The sequence below is a fragment of the Macaca nemestrina genome, chromosome 15 (assembly GCF_043159975.1).
Source record: "Macaca nemestrina isolate mMacNem1 chromosome 15, mMacNem.hap1, whole genome shotgun sequence".
Lineage (NCBI taxonomy): Eukaryota > Metazoa > Chordata > Mammalia > Primates > Cercopithecidae > Macaca > Macaca nemestrina.
In genome coordinates this window covers 55,123,642-55,147,041 of record NC_092139.1, presented here as the reverse complement: position 1 = coordinate 55,147,041, position 23,400 = coordinate 55,123,642, and the positions used below count along the sequence as shown (strand labels likewise).

Sequence of the window (23,400 nt, the reverse complement as noted above, 5' to 3'; positions counted from 1 at the left end):
ATTCCATCCCACCCTTGTCGCTGGGGGCAGATCTCCTTGGCGGATGCTCGCGCACACTTGGCCACGCGGGGGAGCGTCTTAGGAAGCCTGGCAAACTGGAGGACGAGCCGTTCTCCTCTACCTCGCGGGTTTCTAAAAATACTTGGGGCTCTGTAGCTCAGAGCCCAGCGGGTGCTGTGAGACGCCGGGGGACTGAAAGTCGGCGCATTTGGAAATTGTATCTCTGTTCTCTCCGAAGCTGCACCATCAAGGCTGGGAGTGGTGTGGCAATGAGGAGGCCGGGCAAAGGGAGCGGTCCCAGCTGACTTTCTCGCTCCCTCTAGTTGATGATCAGGTTTAATTCAATATCTAAAGCAAACATGATTATCCGTGCGACCAAATCTGCGCGTCGATAGCACTCAGCGCAGAAGCCCAGGGACGCGATGACACTTTATTCCCGCGTTCCACACCGCCCCTGGATAATTGAGGGCTCGGGAGTCTTTCTAATACCCCAGTAAAGGTCCTTTCCCATCTCCAGGCTCATCCTTGGGGAAAGGGCAGTTTTTCTAAATGCTAAAAGGTCTCCCTTTGTTCTCCACACTACCTTGGCAATGTTTGGGGGCTTATGTCTTGCGGTTTTGAAAGGCCAACGAATTTCTCCCAAATACTTTTTTGTGCAATAATTGAATGCCCAACATGCCCTGGTACTAACCACTCAACATCCACCTGCAACTTCCCCTAATCCCAAAATCCTCTGGGAGGAAAGGTGGGGGTTTCAAGTCTCTTGGAGCGGAGTTGTCAGAAGGCCTGAAGAAATTTTGACTCTTCCAGGCCCCAGGGCTTCCAGGGTGAGAATGATCACAAGAGACCCCCAGGTTTCCAGAGAGGAAGCGGGAAGCGTGAAAGGTCCTCACCCTGGCAGGCTTCCACCGCTTGCTCATTGAGGACACATTTGGAGCGGTGGCCAGGACCACGGGCCTGCAATCTGGGTGTGCGCTTCTGCGGCCGGCCAAGAGCCCGGGAGGTGGGCCCGGCGCCCGCCTCTCTCTGTCCTCGGGTCCCCACGGAGTCAATAAAAGCGCCTGCGGAGCCCTGTGTGGCCCTAACCCCAGCGCCCTGGGAGCGCACCCGGCGCGGGGTCCGCTTCAGCAGTCTATCTTCGCCCAATCTACAGCGGGCGGTACAAAACCGCACAATGGGAAAGCTGGGAGCCGGAGATGTTAGAGGCGTGCATATTAAAAAGAGACAGAGAAAGGATCGAGGGGACAGAGAGAGGGGAAGAAGGAGAAGGGGCCCGCCCCCCACCCCCCGCCCCACCCCGCACCATTCAGCGCGCTTATCGCGGGCAGTGAATCCCGGAGTCAGGCAGAAGTCTCCTTGGGGTTTTGTTGGGCCTGTCACTGGGTCCCTTTGTCATCCGCGGGCTCCATGCTGGATTCCATATGGCCAGCTGGGCTGAGGGAGCGCGAGGAGGGACCCGCACAAAACCTAAATTGTGTCCGGCTTTCAAACCCTGTATTGTTGTCTGTGAAAGGAAGACGCATTAAAAATTCGTGCTATATCTATTGGGGAGGAGGTTGGAGGAGGGGAGAAAAAGCCACCCCTGTCTTTGATGGCTTCGGAGGGCGCTTGCCCCGCCTAGGCCCCGTGACACTGAAAGCTGGATCTCTCTTATTCTCTCTCTCAAAATCTCTCTTTTTCTCTCCTCTCATAATCTCTCTCTCATAATCTCTTTCTCTACTTTCATAATCTCTTACTCTCATAATCTCTCTCTCTCTCTCTTCCTCACTTCTCTCCTTCCTTTCTTCTCTCTCCTTGACGCTAACGCTGGGACGGGAGTCCGCGAACCTGCGCCTTCAGGGTTTGGGCTCACTTGTGCCCACTTTGCTCACTCCTGTGTGTGTATCAGGAAACTAACTTCTGCCTGGGAGCTCTGCACCATCGGGTCGTCCTGGGGCTCAGGAGGCAACTCAGGGTACCCAGGGCCTGGGTGATGCTCGATCCCCTAGGGGCTTAGCGGCTCCTGGGTAGATGAAAATCCACCCCCCTGATTTCGCAACCCACCGGCCCCGAAGGGCCCGCGCGCCGAGCTGCCCTTCCACTCACCGCGAGAAAGGTTCTGAGAGGCCAAGGGCGCCGCTCAGTCCCGGGCCCAACTATACTTGGGCTGCAGCCTGTTCCAAGGCGACTTGCGCCCGGCCGGGCCACTTCGTTACCAACCCCAAAGAGCTAAAGACGCGCGGGTTCATTTGAATTACGCGCGGGGGTCCATCCCACTGGCCTCTTGGTGCGATGGGAAACCACTTCAGAAACTTCTTCCAACAGCGTCTCTCCCCATGTTGGAGGAGGGAGATACTTCCTCTTTAATTTTCAATGTCTCCTGTATCGTGTGCTTACAAAATTCAGTATCAGGGAGACACAGCAGGGCCTCCAAGGAATTTGCTCATTTTTCAAATTGTTCAAATTGTTCAAATTGGCGCGAGGCAGTCGGAAATAATCTGGGTCATGCCTTCTCCCCTGCCATTGCCAGGTCAAAACTCCCATAAGCAGTCCCCAAATAAACCATATGTACTAAACAAAAATAGTTGATGCTGAGCTCTGTGGAAATAAAAAATGGAACCCAGATATGTTCCCCACAAAGTCACTCAGCCCTTAATGAACAGAACTGAGCTGGTGGAAATTCCGACTAATGGGAAACTTGGATGCGCCCCCTTTCCTATTTAGTACAAGGGTCATATTTAGTAGAATCAGATAATTTGGTAAGAGTGGAAGCCCCCCTTCTCAACGTTCCCACCTCAGATTGGGAAATAACTTATTTCCTTACCTATTGACTGTTGGGCTTAGTTGAGACCTGGTGTGGATTTCTCGAGCCTTTTCAAGAGCCTGGTCATTGAAAAGCTAATCCAATATTTACCGAGCATAAGGACAGTTCTCAGACGTATTTATTAAGGCCCATCGCTAAGTGATTACTTGGACTGAAGACAGAGGCCAGGGGAGGGGGCGTCTAGGCGCACCAGATCCTTCCCAGTTGGGCTCTCCCCACCCAGAACCAGGAAGCCGGGAGCGCGCTTCTGCGGTGCTGACGTTCCACTCCCGGTGTTAAGTGGCGGGAGGATTAGATACTGTGCTGGGCGGTATTTCAGGAAATATGTACTTGTGGCTTCCTGAGAGGCCAGGCGCAGTGACACTCTAAACCGTGTCGATATATCATCTTTTATCCAGGATCTGCAAATAAACCCCTGATCCCCCCGGCGCATTATAGCCGCCGCTATCTCGCCAAGGAAGCGATCTGAGTTTTATTGCTTTCACCAACGCCCCAAGACACACACACACACACACACACACACACACACACACACACACACACACACTCCTCTCTCGCACTCTGATTTTTAAAGGTTCTGTTTTTTCCCTCCCGAGGCATCGTTATTAATAAAGAGGCGAATAGGCCTCAGCGCCGCCATCCGAGCAAGCGAAGAAATGCGGGCCTGCAGTCAAGGCCCGCGCGCGGATCCCGCGTCGGCTCCACGCGCCCCCTCGGGCGGGAGAACAGCGCGTGTGCCTCTTGCTGCCGCCGCCAGGAGGCGCCCGAGCCCCGCGTTCCCGAGCGTCTCTGCGCTCGGGTCTGGGCCGAGCTCGGGAGTCGCCGCGAGGCAACTGCGCATCAGCGGACTCGCGGCCCCGGTCCGAGCCGGGTGACTGGTGCCAGGAGGCGGCGGCGACTCGGAATCTTGGGGAGAGCCGCGAGTCAGACGGCGGCGGGTGCGCGGCTGCGTGGGAGGTGCGAGTGGACCTATCTTCTGCTGTGGTTTTCCTACCGTGCCTCTTCTCCACGTGCGTACCACCGCCAGTCCCAGCCCCGGTTTCCATCGTGTTTGGGCGCAGACCACAGCCGACTGGTCCAGGAGCGCTCTGGCCACTGGGAAGACCCCACTAGGCGCCGGGGCGCTTGGTCTCCGCAATCTCAGGGCCCCTGGCGGCGTCGGCCCCGCGGGTGGACACGGGGAGGGCGGTGCTACGAGGGCCTGGAGAGTGGGTGCCCGCGTGGGGAGGCGGCCCGGGGAGCGCAGGTGCGATGCGGAGGAGGGACCCGGTTTGGGTGCAGGTTTGCGGGGCGGGGGTTCTGGGAAGGAGAGACCCTCGCCTTCCGTCCGCCCTGGATCCGGGTCCCTCCGTACTCCCGGCTCCTGCCGTTCGCCGCCTAGAAGCGGGGCAGGGGCACCGTCCAGTCGCCAGGGGGAGACGCCGCGCCGACCCGGACCGTGGGGTCCGGGCCCGGGAGACAAGAACACCCCCACCCAGTAGAGCACCCCGGGCAACCCTCACTCCGTGCTAAGGCCTCGGCTAGCGTGCAGAGGTGTCCGGGAATGGAAAGGACACGAGGGTGTGGACGCCTCGCACTCCACTCACGCCTGGTGCCTTTCTGAGAGGCTAGGCGTGGGGCAGCGGGTAAGGGACAAGGGTGTGACATTCCTCAAGGTCCTCCCCCCAACAAGAGTAGGGCCTGCAGTTACAGCTTGATTCGTTGATTGTTGGGTGGAACCGCCTCACATCAAAGGCATCGTGGCTCCAAGCACTGACCCCTTTATTTTCCTAAGCCCCCGCTTCAAAACCAGCTGTCGGTGGGCCGATGAGGGCGTCTGCAGTACCCAGACTTTCCGCGGGGCGGCGAGGTTGGATAAGAAAAGGCTTCCCGGCTGGGGCGCGGAGCGTAGCTCAGGCACCTGCGGGATTCGAGATATCCCCACGAGGTGTCTTCTACACCAGGGCTGCATTCCCTAAATAATAAAAACTCCCTGCCCTTGCACTTGGTGCCTGGAGTGCGATGAAGAGGCTTAAGGTATCCAGTCCTTCTCCCCTCCCTCCTCAGGCTGCTGATGTGACATGCGTGTAACTGTCACCCCACGCAGGACGTGGAACACTTCCACCAACCCAAAATGTTCCCTTCTAATGGATTAACGTGTTCTGTCCTAACAAAAGAATAGCTCAATACTTAAAAGTATCAGTTAAAAGCTGCAGATGAAAAATCCCGTCCGCCCTTTGTTGCTTGTTCTCGCCTGTGGTATTTTTACCTTTCTTCATAAAACGATACAAAGAAAGCCCCAGATCGCTGACCCCAACCTCTCTCGCACCTGAAGACGATGACCATCACTGATGCCACGTATTGAGCACCTTCTAGGCCAGGCGCCTTCTCCGTGCTTCTCCTCATCATCAAATCAGATCATCATAGCCAATCTGTCCTTCTGCAGAAGAGCCTGTTTCAGAGAAGTTAAGCACCCGATCTTATAATCAAGCCAGTGTTCTGACAAAGAAAAGCATTCTGGGAGTGGAGGTGGGATCTACCAGGGCATCCTCTCCTATTCCAGGAGAGTGGGCAGGGGTGGGGGAGGACATAGATGCCCTCCCACTCTGCAGAAGGCAGTTAGTTGGGTGGCTACTCCATGGGGCAGGGTTCTGCCAGTTCTTCTCTGGCAGCCAGTGCCCAGGTCCCATCCTGGTTGGTGGGGGCTGGGCCAACCCCTTGGCATCCTGGGGGAAGCCTGTATGTATACCAGCACCTCCACTGGGTGCCAAGTGGCCATCCTGGCCAGCGAGTGTCCCCTGAGAACTGAGGGGGAGTAGGCTGAGGGTCTACCTGAGGGGCACACTCTGATGCCTGTTCTCACTGCTGGGCCTGGGCCTTCCACGGTTTCAATGACATGAGCAACTCCCCTCTCCCCACAGGATGATAAAGGGCATCAAAAAAAAAAATAGATTTTTAAGTAGCCAATTCATCTTACTGCTTTAATTAAATGATTACCTTATTGTCTCATGTGGGGAAAAGGTAAAATAAGTTAACATGTTCTTCTGGGTATAGTGTTGGGCTCCCTAATCTGAGAGATTTGCAAGTTTTTGTTTTGTTGAGACAGGATCTCGCTCTGACACCCAGGCTGTAGTTCAGTGATGCTATCATAGCTCATTGCATCCTTGAACTCCTGGGCTCAAAAGAGCCTCCTGTCTCAGCCTTCCCAAGAGCTGGGGCCACAGGTGTGCACCACCATGCCCAGCTATTTTTTATTTTTATGTAGAGATGTGGTCTCACTGTGTTTCCCAGGTTGGTCTCCAACTCCTGGCCTCAAGCTATCCTCCCACCTTGGCCTCCCAAAGCACTGGGATTACAAATGTGAGCCACTGTGTCCAACCACAAGAATTATTAAAAGGAATTTTACTTAAGTATCTACTTCCAGATCTCTCCATGTTTTTTTTTAACTCTGCTAGTTACAAAATAAAAGAATTACCTCATCAGCCTCTGTAGGGGAAGATGAATTGTGTGGAATGGGTTTGAAATGAAGGATAGTTAGATGTAGAAGGTAAAGCAAAAGGAATCAGCTTTTTGTGTCTGACAGAGGATCTGATACTTGATGGTCTGACCACAAGGTATCTCTCAGAAATTGCCAGTCCTTTTCACCCAGTGCACAGCCAGCTGCTTTGAGCAGAGAGAGCCATGGTTGGAACTCCTGCTTCGTGACTTGGGGGCGGAGGCAGAGCTTGCCGCTGAATGCAGCCACTGCCCACAACCCCTGCACACTCCTCTTCCCTTGCACTGGCTTCTTGCTGCCAGCATCTGCAAGTCTTTGCCTGGAGGTGGAGCAAGAGGGTGCTGGGCCCATTTGACAGGTGGCTAGTGCTGGAAGTTCATGGTCTTCACCCAGTTTCAGGTAGAGGTTGCAGGATATACGACCCAGCTTCCTGGCCCCAGGTGGAACAACCCTGAGACATGTTCGCCATTTCCCACAGGCCTCCCAGTGGGACTGACCCCTAGTTGTCTTCAGTGGCAATCTGCTCATTACCACTTCTTGTGTTGATTTTTTTTTCCCTTCACTTTCTCATTTTTCCATTTCCTTGTTGGTCCCAATTAACTATTTGCACATGAATCTTTGCCTCAGGGTCTGCACCTGGGGGACCCCAAAGACACAGACACTTGAGCTCTTACTCTGCCTTTATCCTAGACCTAGCATTGGTCTCCAGAGGTCACTCATGACTTAATGGCCCATCTTAATGGCCTCTTTCCCCGTGTGTTCCTTGGTTGATGTGTCTTTCTGTACTAAGTAGAGTTTTTGGGTGGCAAGGAGGCAGTTAGCACAGGGAACTATGTAGCAAGGGACATGGAGACTAAATAGCAGCTGGCCCATTTCTCTGGCTTCTCATGGCCAAGCCTGGCACACACAGCTGCCCTCGTGCAGATCCAGAACTATGGCTCTTGTTCCCTCAGGACCCATCCTCAAAGCTAGTGACTTGGTCTTTTCCTATGACAAAGGAGCTCTCAGAATGTGGCAGTCCCCCTTCTTAGGGGGAGAATCTGACTGGGTCAGGGAGGCACCTCCAGTTTGCAGAGCCCCCATTGGTCAGGTTCAGTGTCCAAAACACCTGAGGGGCAAGTGGCTTCTTGAAGTCCAGCCCATATGGCTACTTTTGACTTAGACATTCAAGGCACAGGAACACATGACACAGGCACAGGGTGTGACAACTGCATGCAGAAAGAGCCACTCTCATTCCTCAGAAGAGGCTGTGGAGGTGAGTGGCTGAGCCATGTGCCCCAAAATTCATGTCAAAGTCCTAACCCCCGGTGTCTTAAAATGTGGCCATATTTAGAGGTAGAACCTTTAAAGAGTGAGCTAGGTGAGAGTGATTCATAAGGAGAGGCCCTACTTCAGTGTGACTGGCGTCCTTAGGAGAAGAAGAAATTAGGGCGCAGACACACAGAGGGGACAGCGCGTGAGGACATGGGGAGGAAATGCCAGTTGCAAGCCAAGGAGAGAGGCCTCGGAAGAAACCAGCCCTCCCGATACCTTGATCCTAGACTTCCAGCCTCCAGAACTGTAAGAAAATACATTTCTGTTGTTTAAGCCACCTGGTCTTAGAGTTCTATCTTGAATTTCTCTCTGCTTTAGACTTTTCTGTTTTGTTTTTTAGCCTAAGTGTTATTGAAAAGAGCAGAGAAGATAGAGTGCAGGCCCCTAGAGACAGGATGGAACGGAACATGCAGTGTGAGTCTGCCTCCTGCTCAGCATACGCTCTTGGTCCCCACTGGTCCATCTCACTGCTGACTGGCATCCTGCAGAACAGACAGATTGCACAGGGGCAGCTCTTTCCTCCAAAGCTGCAATGTGGTTCATTAAGTCCTCAGATTTGGGAACTCATCCAGGCACTTGAGTTCAAACATACAGTTCTGATCTAAGAATTCACAGGTAAGAATATCCAAAAAGGTGAGCTTTCTCCCTGGAAACCATGATTTCCTCAGAAACAAGGAGAAATGTTTCAGCTGCCCAGGTTGCAGTTCCAAGTATGGAGGCTTCCATGTTTCATGGTCAGGGTCATGGTGGAGCTGTTTCAGCTGCAGGTGGGATGCCACCATTTGCTCCTCCCTGATGTCTCCTGGCACCTTTCATTCTTCAGTCTCACCACCCTGAAGAAGCGTGCTTGCGAGCGCCGCGGGACGATCCAGGACGTTCCAGGATTGTGGACGATCCTGTTCTTCCCATCTGTGAGGTAAGGCAGATTAGGAACATCCAGGTCCAGCTTGAATTTCACATCCAGCCATTGGCTGACACCAGGGGCTCCTGCAGATGAATCACCGTTTCCCCTCCCAGGAGCAGGCAGGTGGTCAGCGCCAGCCCCAGAACATACCGGCCACCCATCTCCATAGGGCTTGGATGACATGATGATGCTCTCTGTGCCTTTGAGGACAGCGCCTTGGGTCTTTGTACACTAAATCTCACCTTGTCCTCTCCTCTAGTTGAAACAGCCATTTCCCAAATCCCAATCTGATGAAATCCTGTTCTTCCTTCCCTCATGTTTCTCTAGGTCTTCTTTGGACTTCCAGAATGTAAAGTCAGCATTCCCTTGAGCCTTTTGGGGACTTATAAGCACATTGCCCAAAGTCCACCTAACTCCAGGTGTATCCTGTAGAACCAGTATTCTAATTCCTACATTTAAAGGTCTTACAGGACCACAGGGTGTGCATAAAAAGCCTGCTGCGAATCAGAGTGCTTCAATTGAGTATTAATGAGATGGAGGAAAGAGGCTGTGAGTGCAGACGATGAGTCCCTGAGTAAATGGACTCCAGAGCCAAAGGTGTTCTCCACACAGAGAGAATGACTGTACCCAGGGAAGGAGCTCAGACTCACCTGGACAAGCCCTGAGGGGACAGCCATGTCCCAGTGTGGCTAGGAGGGTTTGGAGCTCTGGGCAAGTACCCCATGTCTGCTTGATTCCCCTCCCACCAAGTTCTACTTAGGTGAGTTGTGCTCATTCTTGCTTTCCCAGAGCCTGGATCACAGTTCCTCAAGCTTTGCGATACAAACGAATCACCTGGGATTTGGATAAAATGCAGATTCACGTTCAGCAGCCCTGGCGTTCTGCATTTCTCATGAGCTCCAGGAAGACACTGGCGCTGCTGGGTGGTGAGGGATTGGCAGGCAATTCCAGGTGTTGCCTTAGAGATGGCCTGCTATTGCACTGCCAGTAGGTAGCTGCCACAGTGATGGCCGCTCCAGAGCAAGCGGAGAACCTTTTGAAAAGGATTCTTGAATCATCTGGGAAATAAATCAAGCCATATGAGTAAAAAGTAATCAAAAAATACATTGAATATTGGAACCAGAGGAAATCTTAGCATCATTTTGTAATGACTCCCTGCACAAATTTTCCAGATGAGGAAACTGACAAAGCCAGGTGGCCTGTGGCTAAGGAGCAAGATGCTCAGCGAGGTCTCCCTGCTGCACTCCCGTGCACTTCCACAGTGATACCCTGCTGACAGACACAGGAAATGTTGAACATAGCTATCTTTAAAATTAAGACCATGACTGCCCTAAACATTTACAAAGGACCAACCATGAGAAAAAAGCCTGTACCAGAAATCAGAAGATGGCTTTTGTCCATGTACAACCTTGGACGAGTTAATTACTTATCACTGCTCTCTGAGCCTTTTTCCCCACTGGTTACAAAAAAAGAAAAGAAAAGAAAAGGATATGCCTGCCCTTCCTAATTCACAGGGCATTGCAGGGAGGTAAGGTAGTTAATATGCTGAATCACTTCAAAAGGGTGGAGCTGAACTCACAGTGGGAACCCTGTCACACACACATTTCCATGACAAGGATATTGGTGAGGTGAGGGAGGTGGGGAGAGGCATGAGGATGGGAGACAAAGGGGTGGGATAGGGAATGGGGGAAGGAGGAAGCCAGAGGGACAGGCCCAGGCTAGGCTCTGCAGTCAGAAGGTGAGCGAGGTAGAGAATTAGCAGCACACTGTCCATGGATATTTGTGGTGATGGAAATGTACTGTATCCATGCTCTCCAACATGGCAGCCACTAGCCACATGTGGCTATCAAGCACTGGAAATGTAGCTAGTGTGATTGAGGAACTGATCTTTAATTTTTCTTTGTTATTAATTTCAGTTTAAATAGCCACATGTGGCCAGTGGCTTCTGTAGCAAAGATCTAGATCATTTGTTTGAAGCAGTAAAAAGAGAAATGTGAATCCCCTCTTCTTACCTCCTATAACATGCTAATTAACATCACTGCAATTAACCACCATTCACAGCTCTTCAGCTGCTCTGTGGAACCTCAGCCCACTCTGAAATGAACAGCCACAGTGGCAGGGGTTACAGAGTGGGCTGGGAGTGGCAATGCAGATTCATCTCTTCACACACTCTTTATGCCCTCAATCAAAAATGCCTCAGGCTGTGTAAAATTCCATAAATAATAAAGAGATTTAAAAAATATATTATGAGTCTTGATTGACTCCTTACTATATATCTGGCTGGAACTGGGGTGGGGGAGGCAAAGAGAGTGGCTGAGCACTCAGAAATGGCCATTACTGCTCAGCTGGAGGGAAGAATGGTGCCACCTTCCAGAGGTTCTTAACACTTTGTGTCCCACAGGCCCCTTTGCCAGGCTGAAGACTCCTATAGAACCCTTCCCAGAAGAGTGAGTTTAGGTTATAAAGTAAATTAGATTAAGAGGTAATTCTACCCCTTGGGGATGAGGGACTGCAGATTAAGGACTCTTACCCTGCAAAGAGTGACGGTGTCCCTTTGCTCAGGCACCCCTGCCCCTCCCCCACCAGCTGCCCTTTCTGCCAACCCTGGGCGAGTCGAGGAAAGGAGAGGACCAGCCAGGACTTCCCCCTCCCCTGGGAGGGGTGCCATGGAAGGCAGAGGACTGCTCTCTGTGTCAGAGCACCTGCGGTCACCATGGACTACAACACAGTGAGACAACAGAAGGAACAGTATTGAAGGGCAGCTGTGCCCTGAGGTAGAATTTTGGTCTTAATGGACATGTAGGCTGGGTGAGGGGCTGAGATGGACTGCAGCATTGGCTCTTACGTTAACCATTCCCCTCTCCCATCTCCTTCCTGTGAACATAACGGCATTTCATAAAATTAGGCATGCTATCAGCAAAAGGAGAAAATAATTTAACAAGGCAAATTGAAATACCACTCTTGATGCAAACACCCTTTTAAAGTTTGTCACCCTGATCCTATGCAATTAGACAAAGGAACTGCTGTCCAGCGCCTTCCCCAGACTCTCTAGGTGAAATGAAAGAGGCTCTAGTGGAGACTTGGCGGGTCAGGCCGGAGAGCCTGCCTGTGTAGGGGCTGCTGAAACAATGACTGAAGCTGGATTAATTAATCAAATGAGGAAGCGGATGAAAATCCGTGTTGCAGCAGCAACCCAGAGGGTTCACAGGCGGAGGCCGCAACATAAACAAGGCAATCCACACTTGTCTGAATCCTTACTGTTAATGAATATAAAGTTGGAGGATCATGTTCTGATTTGAGTTCAACTATGTGGCTGAAAAGTACGAGAAGACAATACTAGAGACTGCTTTAATAAAAATCCCAAAACAAAAAATTGGTAATGTTATAGTCAACAGGAAGTTATCCATTCTTACATGATTTTTTCTTTTTGTTTCCCCAACATTTATAATATATATATTTATGCCACAATATAACCTTCATGAATTCTGATAAGGCTGGTCTTAAAAGCAAATTTCTTTCTTTAAACATTCTAATAACCCATCAATTTAAAAAGTTCTTCAGATTTTACAAGGCATGAAAGTTATTCAAATAGAATTTGGATGAATATTTTAATGACTGTTTAGTAATGGAATGAAGCTGTTCATGGTTGTGGCATGTACTAAAAACATACTTTTACATTTAATATCAACATTTTAGAGCTCTTTGCTGAAAATTTCCATAAAGTCTGTTTCTAAAATGTATTATGGGCCATTGCCTTTTCATAAAAGTGACACAGTATGCTACACCATTTTGTACACAATGAAACTCTTAATAAGCATTAAAAATATGTGTCCTTTCTGAGTTAAACAATTTAAATGCAGTGTGAATAACCACCAGAATTAAAAGCAGTCTCTGAGGTACTAGGGCGAGGCAATTTAAACTGCTCATTTTGTGCCTCCTACATTGTTTGAATGTATATTTCTATATGCATAACTCCAACAATAATAACAAGAATAGCTAAAAATGTATCTTTCAAACACAGTTAACCAGAAAAATAAAAGGCAGTAATTTGAGACATAAAATTCTGAAACTATCCCAGATGACTTTTTAATATGAACAAAAATTCCTGCCTTTTATATCAGACTTCAGAAAGTAAAGGACATTACTAACTAAAACCTACCCATTTTTAAAAATTGGATTACTTGGCTAGCACAGCGACTCACACCTATAATCCCAGCACTTCGGGAGGCCCAGGCAGGCGGATCACCTGAGGTCAGGAGTTCGAGACCAGCCTAGCCAACATGGTGAAACACCGTCTCTACTAAAAATACAAAAATTAGCCAGATGTGCTGACTCACACCTGTAATCCCAGCTACTCGGGAGGCTGAGGCAGGAGAATTGCTTGAACCCAGGAGGCGGTGGTTGCAGTACGCCGAGATCACGCCACTGCATTCCAGCCTGGGCGACAGAGCAAGACTCCCTCTCAAAAAAAAAAAAAAAAAAAAAAAAAAATGTTATTTATCCTTAATAATTCCAGACTCACTAAGGATCACCCAATAATTGATTATACTCTTGAAAAATTGTAGTTTGCACTATTTAGGTGACATTTAAGGAAACTGACCCTTTTTTCTTCTTTTACTATGTATCATCATTTTCCCCCCAACACGAGGAAGTGGTCCCCAGCTTGCTTAAAGCAAAACAGTGCCCCTTCTCCCTCTCCACCGGCTGCCATCTTGGTCTTTCCTGATACATTAGCAGCACAGCCTTATCTTCAGGCTCACAAGCTGACAAAATATTTCAAGCATGTCTGCCTTCAGAGTGCTGATTCGTTTCTTCCCCTGCCCATTCCCCCAACAAGTCCAGGCAAAGCACTGAGCACAGCACTGAGCTACAAAGCATTGAGTACAGCACCTGTCTGTTGTGGGTGTTTAGTACAAAGTCATCTCCCTCATTATCTTCCTATTACTACCATTATAATTATTTGAATGTGAAGTACTGGTTTAAAGTCCCTGCCAGCTGGGCGCGGTGGCTCACGTCTATAAATCCCAGCACTTTGGGAGGCCAAGGCGGGCAGATCACCTGAGATCAGAAGTTCAAGACCAGCCTGGCCAACATGATGAAACCCCGTCTCTACTAAAAAATACAAAAAATTAGCCGGGCATGGTGGTACGCACCTGTAATCCCAGCTACTCCGTGAGAATCACTTGAACTTGGGTGGCAGAGGTTGCAGTGAGCCAAGATCACACCACTGCACACCAGCCTGGGTGACAGATGGAGACTCTGTCTCAAAAAAATGATAAAATAAAATAAAATAAAGTCCCAGTTCTGTGATCAACTAACCCGAGTTTATGTTCTGAGGAATACTGGACTATATTAAATGTGATTATTCGCATAAAGACTTTAGCATGGGCTCTGGTTAAGCGACCTCTTAATGAGTATCAGCTAATTTTATTAATAACAGGTACCAGTTAGTCTTCTTTTCTTCAGTTTTTTCCACCAGTCTTGATTGGTTCTACATATCGTTTCAAATAAATCTTTGTAAATGTGGTTTTGTACATTCTTGCTTTAAAACATGGCATGGCACTTCACTACCATTCACTTCCCTAGCTGGGTACCTGCCCCTGCCACCTACTTCCCCACTGCAGGGCTAGAACAGCCTTCTGACTTATACCAGAAAGTTTTTCCATCTACCCTAAATGGCTGCACCTCTTTCCTACCTTGGTGCCCAATTTCTAGGTTTTCTTTCAACTGATGGAGGGGTTTAGTCCTGTGCATCCATTGCACTCCTCAGCTTGGCTGGCAGTGAACTCAAGGGCAGAATCCAAGTCCCACTCCTGGTGGGTACTCAATGTTCGCTGTTGTTGACAAAATAAAATGAGGAAATGCTATACAGCCCACAAAGCATGGCAGAAATGAAAGGTGTTCATTAAAATGTCACTGTTACATAGATTATTAATCATCATGATCAGAGAACTCTGAAGTGCGTTAACAATGAATCCAGGATCCTTCCAGGTGATCTGTCTCTCTTTCTGGCATTTGTCACTTAATGAATCTTGAATATGGAGCCTGTGAGAGCTCTAGTTTAATAAAGATCCAAGTAACAGGCTGTATTCAGCTCTCCTGAAAAAGTTAATAGAGCGGGAACTCCAAAAAGCCCTGGGCCAATGCTGTGAAAAGCAAAGAAGTTTCTCAAATAAAAATACACACCCGTACCAGTCTCCCCAATGTCAGTAACTTAGTGAATCTTAAAACTTCTTAATCAGGTTGTATGAGCCTTTGTTTATTTTTCTCCCTGGAGTTAAGACAGCCTTATTTTTAATTTTTTTAAAAAATACATATTTCTTTTCTTTTTCTTTTCTCACCTTTAATGCCAAATTTGATAACAAAGACAGCTTTAACCAAAGAAAAACACCACTAGGTTTACTACGATGCTTTTAGAAGTCAGGATTTGGGATGTGCAATGAAAAGATGTCAGTTGGACAAATATAAAGTTCTTTTCCACATACATGTCATAAGTATGTTTTATAATATACTAGTGAATGTTTACTTTCACAGTATTAATGGTACATTTTGTCAACAGGGCAAGCTTTGATTTTTTTTTTTTTTTAATTTTTGGTATTTCAATTATTCCCTTAAGGTAGGGAGAATCTACTTTGAATAGTTCTGTATTATAATTCATTTTTTTAAAAAGCCAGTTTATGGTTTCACATCTGCCAGGCCAATTAAACCTACCAAAACAATTCTCTATAATTGGAGACTTCCTGCTGAAAAGGACATTTTAAATTCTTTTTTCTTTAACTTTGTATTTTGAAGTTATTTTAGACTTATACAAAATTACAAAAATAGTTCAAAGAGTTTCCATCTACCCTTCACCCAGACTCCTCAAATATTAATATATTGACATAACCATTGTGTGACTATCAAAACCAGGAGATTAACTCTGGTGTGACCTTCCTAGCTACAGACTTTACTTGGATTTCCCCAGTTTCCCCACTGCTGTCCTTCTGGCCAAGGACCAACTCCAGGACCTCACTTTCCATTCAGTTGTATCTTCTTATTTCCTCTCCAATCTGGGACAGTCCCTCAGTCTTCCCTTATCTTTCATGACCCTGAAACTTGTAAAAAGTACTGGTCAGTTACCTTGTAAATGTCTTTCAATTTGGGTTTATCTGATGTTTTCTCATGATTGAGAGTAAATTGTGCATTTTTTTTTTGGCAAGAATACCACAGAAGTGATGTTGGGCTTCTCTCAGTACATGATAACAAGGGCGTATGATGTTAATGTTGTATTACTGGTGATACTAACCTTGATCTGTTGGATAAACTGCTATCTGTCTGGTTTCTCCACCATAAGTTTACTATTTTTCCTCTTTGTAATTAGCAAATATCTTGGGATGGGGTACTTAGACCATGAAAATAGCCTGTTCCTCTTCAAATTTTTCCCTCTGGTTTTAGCATCTATCGATAGATTTTGGCTGCAGCAATTATTAGTGTGGCATTGGCCCACTGGTAGTTTCGTATTTCCCTCCTTTGCAAGGACACTTTTGAATAGACCAGATGCTTTCCAAAATAGGGTTCATGTTCTTGGAGATTTCTTCTTAATGGTGACTTCCAAAGATGTTAAAAGCTATCTCCAAGGTCATCTCGGGGCATCTACTTACTTTCCCATACCCCAATAATTGTTCACAGTTGAAGTTTTGTCTTCATACTTAAAGTGTGCTATCTGTGTCTCTATGGGTATTTTAGTGTTCATTAACTGGAATCTTTTTCCAAAGGATACAGCAACTTGTCCTCAAAACAAATAAGACCATGCCAAAGGTGGCCACAGACTTCTGCTTTGTCCTGTTTCCAGGATGGCACTGACCATCGATGTTCAATAAGAGTACCTTATTATCTGATTGGTTTCCAAAAGAAACATGGCCCAGGCGTGATGAGAGTTGTTTACCCAAGAGATGAAGGACTGACCAATCTTCCACCCTAAAATATAAGAGGCTTTATAAGAAAAAACTTCCTGTGAAAGGATCAAGGCTGTACAGGAACTATAAGTTATTCAAAATCCACAAGGAAAATAACGATGGCCCTGATTTTCGTAAGAAGACATTTGGAAACGAGATTGAGAAAAGTGTTGCTCAAAACAGGAGCTGCCCAACCCAGGTGAAATCCGAAGTCTTAATTCTGAAGTAATCCCCTTGCTGTCCAAGTTATCCATACCCGGCCAGGTAAGCTCTCAATACCGAAGACTAGGAGTGCTGTGGATGCCGATTTAACTCCCAGTACTGCAAAATGAGGCTGTGTTTTTATAGCCTTTGTAATGAAGAGTGCTAAGATCACAACAAGTCAATTTTAGATGATAACTGCTCATCGCTCATTAAAAGAAAATGATTTTTAATAATTGTAGTTCACATTTGTTGAGTATTTACTATGTTCAGGTAGTGTTGCAAGTGCTTTCTATGTATTAACTCATTCAATCCTGACAATATCCCGATGTGATAGGTACTACTTACTGCAACCATTTTATAGATGGGAAAACAGCATCGTGGAAAGGTTTAAGTTACTTGCCTGAAATTACACAGTAAATAGCAGGCCTGGGATTCAAATCCATGCTGTCGAAAGCCAGAGCTAGTATCTTAACCTTCTTGCTCTACTGGCTACAAAATAAATGGCTCATTTCGTAGTATCAAATAAAAGGCAAATGCTATCTTTTGTAATGTGAAATGTCAGAGAGGATGCTTAGAAAAATCACCACCAGACACCATCAGTCAATCCATAGTCCAACTTTAGCTGTTATAATTACATCTCACAGATATCATACGTATCTATCAGGGAGTAGGCAGCTCATCTGGGCCACAGTGAAGGCAGGAAGCAAAGGTACCTCTCATACCTGAGTGCATACTTACCTGAAACCCAACTCCCTTCCCGTCCTTCCCTACCTGCCTTCCATCGGGAAAGGGAATGGGGATCAGAATGGATCCACTTATCATCAGCACTCTATGTGCTGGGCAGCTCCAGAGAAAGCTAATCTCAGCTAACATGAGAACCCTTTTCTTCATTTCTTTTTCTTTTTCTTTTTTCAAAGATGGGGTCTTGCTATGTCTCCCAGGCTAGAGTTCAGCGGCTATTCACAAGTGCAATCATAGCTCACTGCAGCCTGGAGCTCCTGGGCTCAAGCAATCTTTCTGCCCCTCCGCCTCTGGTATAGTTGGGACTACAGGTGTGACCCACTGTGCCTACTCATGGGGATTCTTTTGGTGAAAGTAAGCTTCAAAGCAAAGAAGAGGTCTTTTAGTAACATCTCTGGGTAATTCTAGAAAAAAAAGTAGGTCAAAGTAATGCTACTAGAAGAAATAGGTTTTCTTTATGTCACACTGGAGTCTTTGGAAGAAAGTGAATAGCCCCTGGCTGTGGCTGGTGTTTTTTTGAGAATGCATGCGAGCACCTGCAACATCGCTGTCAGGGAGTGAAAATGGGAAGGGCAGTGCCTACAGCACATCCCAGCCCACAGAACCACAGCTGGTGCAGCCCTCATTCTCAGAGCAACAGAACCCCAGGCAGGGAGAGCCCCTCTAACACCCAAATGAAGAAAGAACCACTAGAGCTCATAAGAAAGAACGAGAAAAGGAAATCTGGGACTCCTTTCCTTCTAAGAAGGAGGTGAGTATCCTAAGGGAGATGGTGGAGAAAAGGAGAAACTTAAAAGTGTCAGAGGAGAAAACGGGGGATGGGGAGACAGAGGCACTCTGCCCTATTCTTTACAGGGTTCTGTGGAACTGTCAATAGATTTCCACTCCTGTTTCTTTCAAATTTTTTAATTCCTCCCAGAATAGCAGCTCTCTGAGGTGTCAGGAAAAAAGCAGTACTGAATTACTTGACATTGAAATGTAAATACCTGCAGGACTCAGTATCCTACAGATCTTGGCTTTTCAGAAGCAGGATAAAGAGTCTCTATTTGGTTGGATTCTAGGCATGGTCATAAGTGAAGACCATGTACATGATGAATAGGTGGTTATGGGCAGAATATGCCACAGAGAGACACCAGTTCTGTGCAAGTACCTTTCCTCAGGCTCCAGCTTCATACCCCTAGTTGTTACTGCTTTTCTTGGCCTTCTTTTCATCTCCACGGCATTGACTCAGATCCCTTCACTTTCTCTCATATGCACAGGGGCACCGGTAGCTTTTGGGTTTGGGTTTGGAGGCATGGAGGTACAGCAGCACAGCGACATTCTTTGTATGGTTGACCGATTTTTAATTCAGGTGTTCTGGCTATATATTGATGCTTAACAAATCACCAACTTTTTGTGGCATAAAACACCATTTGATTCTGTGCACAGATTGTGCAGGCCAGGAATTCAGGCAGGGCAGAGTAGAGACAGTTTATCTTTGATTATCAGTGTCTGGGTCCTCAGATAATCTAAGCTGGAGGCTAGAGCCAGAGTGCTGGAGGAATCACCTCCAAGAAGGCTTCTTCATTCTCATGTGTGGTCCCCGGGTTGGGAAAGCTAAAAGTGGGCTCAGCTCAGACTGTCATGGACTATCAACCAGACGACTACATGTGCCCTTGCCAGCATGGTGGTCTTAGAGTAATTGAACTTCTTACTTGGGCATCTTAGAATTCCAAAAGCCAAGATTCCCTAAGGAAAAGACAGAAGTTTTATGACTTTTTATGACTTGGTCTTGGTCACAATGTAATTCTTCTGCCACACGCTGTTGGTCAAAGCAGTCCACTCAGATTTAAAGGGAGAAGATAGGTCCCACCTTGTTAAGTTCTTAATATGTCCCCCAAAATGTATACGTTGGAGCCTAAAATCCAATGTGATAGTATTAAGAAGCAGAGCCTTTAGAAGGTTTAGTCATGTGGGCAGAGCTCTTGTGGATGAGATTCTGACCCTTATAAAGGGCTTGAGGAATGGCTATGCACTCTTCCAGTCTTCCACCGCACAAGGACACAGCATGCATCCGCTCGGGAGGATACAGCAACATGGCATCATCTTGGAAACAGAAACAGGGCTCTCACCAGACACCAAACCTGCTGGTGCCTTGGTCTTGGGCTTCCCAGCCTCCCAAACTGTGAGAAATAAATTTCTGTTCTTTATAAATTACCCAGTCTCAGATATTTTTTAATAGCAACACAAGCAGACTAAGTCACAACTCTTGATGAAAAGAGGTTTAAAGAATTTGCAGCTGCATTTTAAAGCTGCCACAATGAGATGCTTTTTGAAACCAAAGACTGCTTCTGCCACATGTTTATTTCCCATGAAAATTTTCCAGGAAGTCATTGAGAATGTTGCTCTGGCTATATTCAAGTGGTTCCTAAACTAAAGGATGTATAAGAATCACTGAGGAGCTTGTGAAAAGTGCGTATGCCTAGGCTCCACCTCTCCAGTTTATCTCTTATTGCTCTACTTATCACCTGTAACCTGCACCCAGGTCAATCTGATACTTCTCTTTATTATTTGTTTTTCTTTTTGTACCTTTTCCTCTGCCTCTCTTAACTGATTTAGAAGTTATACAATCTATTTCTGTTTTTTAGTGGAAACTTTGAAATTTTACCTTGCACATCTACTTTAATAAAGTCTTATACTAATATCTTAACATTTCTCCTTTAATATTGTAGAACATTTAACTCTGATCACCCATTTCTCAAATGAAGACCTGCTGATGTTTAATATTTTAGTGCTATATATTTTAGATTCCAGTCCTGCCACAGACACTTTTGAGTGCCCGGCCATATCTCCCCAGTCGAGCCTGGAAGTACTAGTCGCTTCAGTGGACAGTTCTTACACACATTGATGGCTGCCTGTCTCAAGCACCTGCATATCTCTTCTGAGGGTTTTCACTGATTGCAGGAGCATATTCTGCAGGCCAGAAAAGCTGACACCAAAAGGCAATTCTCAGCCAATACGAAATAGCAGTTAGTAGATAAATGCCCCAAGTTCATTACTCTTTGGTGAGAAAATTCTAAAATGTGCTACACACAGATTTTCAGAGGAATCCCAGTGGGGTTGAGCCCTGTTGTCAACAGCAAGCAGTTACTTGCTCATTTATGCACCTTCTCTTGGCTTCCTTTCTGTTATGGACCAAATGTTTGTGTGTCTCTCTGAAATTTATATGTTGAGATCCTAACTCCCAGAGTGATGCTGTTAGGAAGTGGGGACTTTGAGAGGTGATTAGGTGAATAGGATTAGTCCCCTTAGAAAAAGACACAAGAAAGCTCTCTCTCCTTCTCTCTGCTCTCTGTCATGTTAGGTACAACCAAAAGTAAGGTGTCTGCAATCCAGAAGTGGGTCCCCACCAAAACCTGGCCATGCTGGCCCTGTAATCTTAACCTTCCAGCCTTTAGAAAAGTGAGATATAAATTTCTGTTGTTTATAAACTATCCAGTCTATGGTACTTCGTTATAACGGCCTAAATCTTAATATTTTTCTTGAATAATACTTTAAAACATTTAACTCTGATCACTCACTTCTCAACTGAAACCCTACTTTGTTTAATATTTCAGTGTGATACATTTTGAATTCCAGTCCTACCACAGATGCTATTGAGTGACCTGCTGTATCTCCCCAGTTGAGCCTGGAAGTCACCAGCAGCCTCAGTGGACAGTTCTTACACACATTGTTGGCTTCCTGTCTCAAGACTAAGACGCTTCACTCCCCTATTGATGCTTCCTGGCATCATTTCCAAAATGAAGGGTTTGTGCCTAAATATTTATCTTAGGGTCTGCTCGGAGAAGAACCTGAACTAAGACAGGCCCCACAGATTAGAACTTTGTATTTTATGTAGAACAAACTTTAGATATACCATGCTTACTAAATCCTTTGCTCATCTTTCCTTCTTCTAGCTCTGACATTTCTTCTAGTTTCATTTTCCTTCTTATATGCTTTGGTGGAAAAATCTAAAGGAGGCATTCTGAACCTCTCATCTGACAATGGCATGTTCCCTATCCCACTGTTGACCATGCATTCTGCAACCAAGACTTTTGTAGATTTCTTCTCTCGGTGCCTCCCTGAGGAGTACAGGAGCAAGGGCATCTTTGTGCAGAGCGTCCTGCCATACTTCGTAGCTACAAAACTGGCTAAAATCCGAAAGCCAACTTTGGATAAGCCCTCTTTGGAGACGTTTGTGAAATCTGCAATTATAACAGGAGGCCTGCAAATCCCAAACCAATGGATACCTGATTCATACTCTTCTGGGCTCCATAATCTCAATCCTGCCTTCTTGGATTTATTTTAAAATACCATGGATATGAACAAGTCTACATGGGCTCGCTATCCGAAGAAAACCAAGAATAATTAAGCATTGATAACTACATTGTAATTTGGCCAGATGCTCCAGCCTATGCATGTTCACTGCAAGGCACCCTACTGGTCTTGAAAATCTGAACCTGTCGTTTGACCAAATGTTATCTTAATTAAGAGGAAAACAGAAATTGCTTTTAGGGGTCTCTGACATATATTCTGGATACTACCAGAGGTAATTTTGAAGTTTATTATAAATGCTCATATCAAATGAATATAGAACTAATATTGTCAAGATCAGCTAATAGGAAGGAATACTATTATAGCAAATCACAGAATGATAGACTCAAACATAAAACCAGCAGTTTTATCTGCTCCAAAATGCCATTGATCATTATTCCTGTATTTTCTCTGAAGCTGATTATAAAAAGTAATGTCCAGTTATTCTTTTGTTTTTGACACTTTGAAGAAATGGTAATTAATTGATTTGATTTGTTTGTAAGTGGATATACTGCAATTTCCAAAGATCTCTTTAGGGTCTTACAAAATTATGTTCCAGTTTGTACATTTATATGGAATTGTTCTTTATCAAGGGTAGCTAATGACATAAAAATAATGATGAAATATGGAGTTATTTCTGACACATGAAGCCCACTAAACTATGCTTTCTTGTAATGCATATTTCTTCTCAGTTTAAATGTATATAAATATTGAAGCTATATGGTATGATTTATAAAGATAAATGGGTCAAAGTGTACATTGAGACTGGCACCCATCTATGGTACCACTGAAACCCTGACCCAGAAAAGTGGCCTGCTTGGACAACCAGCCTTCTTTGTTTCTGCATTGAACCAATAATGCTCACATATATGACACAGGCTAGTCCTATAAAAGTAATGACATCATAGAAATGGCATTATAATTTTTAAATTGATACTCTATAGGTAGGTACTAATATAATTAGTTTTAATAAAATATGCTGTAACCATGGTGTACAACACAAATACGTTTCTTTGGTGATTGAAATTAAGGCCATATTTACACTGACTTTAAATATAAGACTGAGTTTTATCCTGCTTCATAACTTGTATGGAGAACTCACCAAGAAAGAATTCAATACTGTGAAATATGCAACAAAAAGATTGGCCTTTACATAGGCTGTGGTTCCTAAGCTCTGAGATTTAAGCACCAGTAGATTTGTATTAAAAATAAAGTTGGGGCCTTAGTTGCTGGCTTTAATTTTGCCAGCTAAGGACATAAAATAAAAACAAACAAATAATAATAATAATAATAAAACCATCTGCTATCAGCATCATTACGTAAAAGAAAACATATTTTAGCCCCTAAAATTAGGAAGAATATAATTTCAGAATAAAGGTTGTCATTTAAATTGAATAAATATAGCTTTTTGAAAGACAAAGAATATGTTTTAGAAATTTATTGTCCAGGCATGGTGGCTTACACCTGTAATCCCAGCACTTTGGGAGGCTGAGGCGGGCGGGTGGGATCACCAGTTTAGGAGATTGAGACCATCTTGGCTAACATGGTGAAACTCTGTCTCTACTAAAAGTACAAAAAATTAGCCTGGCGTGGTGGCGGGCACCTGTAGTCCCAGCTACTCAGGAGGCTGAGGCAGGAGAATGGCATGAACCTGGGAGGCGGAGCTTGCAGTGAGCCGAGATCACACCACTGC

The 23,400-nt window shown here is 45.9% G+C and overlaps 1 protein-coding gene across 1 annotated transcript; it reads left to right on the top strand.

The window, feature by feature from the left end:
• Positions 1 to 422: 422 nt before the first annotated feature.
• LOC139358354 (uncharacterized) lies at positions 423 to 23,175 on the top strand. Its single transcript, XM_071078904.1, has 5 exons — positions 423 to 493; positions 811 to 1,339; positions 3,428 to 3,813; positions 8,416 to 8,508; positions 9,286 to 23,175. The coding sequence occupies exons 1-5, from the start codon at positions 423 to 425 to the stop codon at positions 9,485 to 9,487; spliced, it is 1,281 nt and encodes a 426-aa protein (XP_070935005.1). The 3' UTR covers positions 9,488 to 23,175.
• The last annotated feature ends 225 nt before the right edge of the window (positions 23,176 to 23,400 follow it).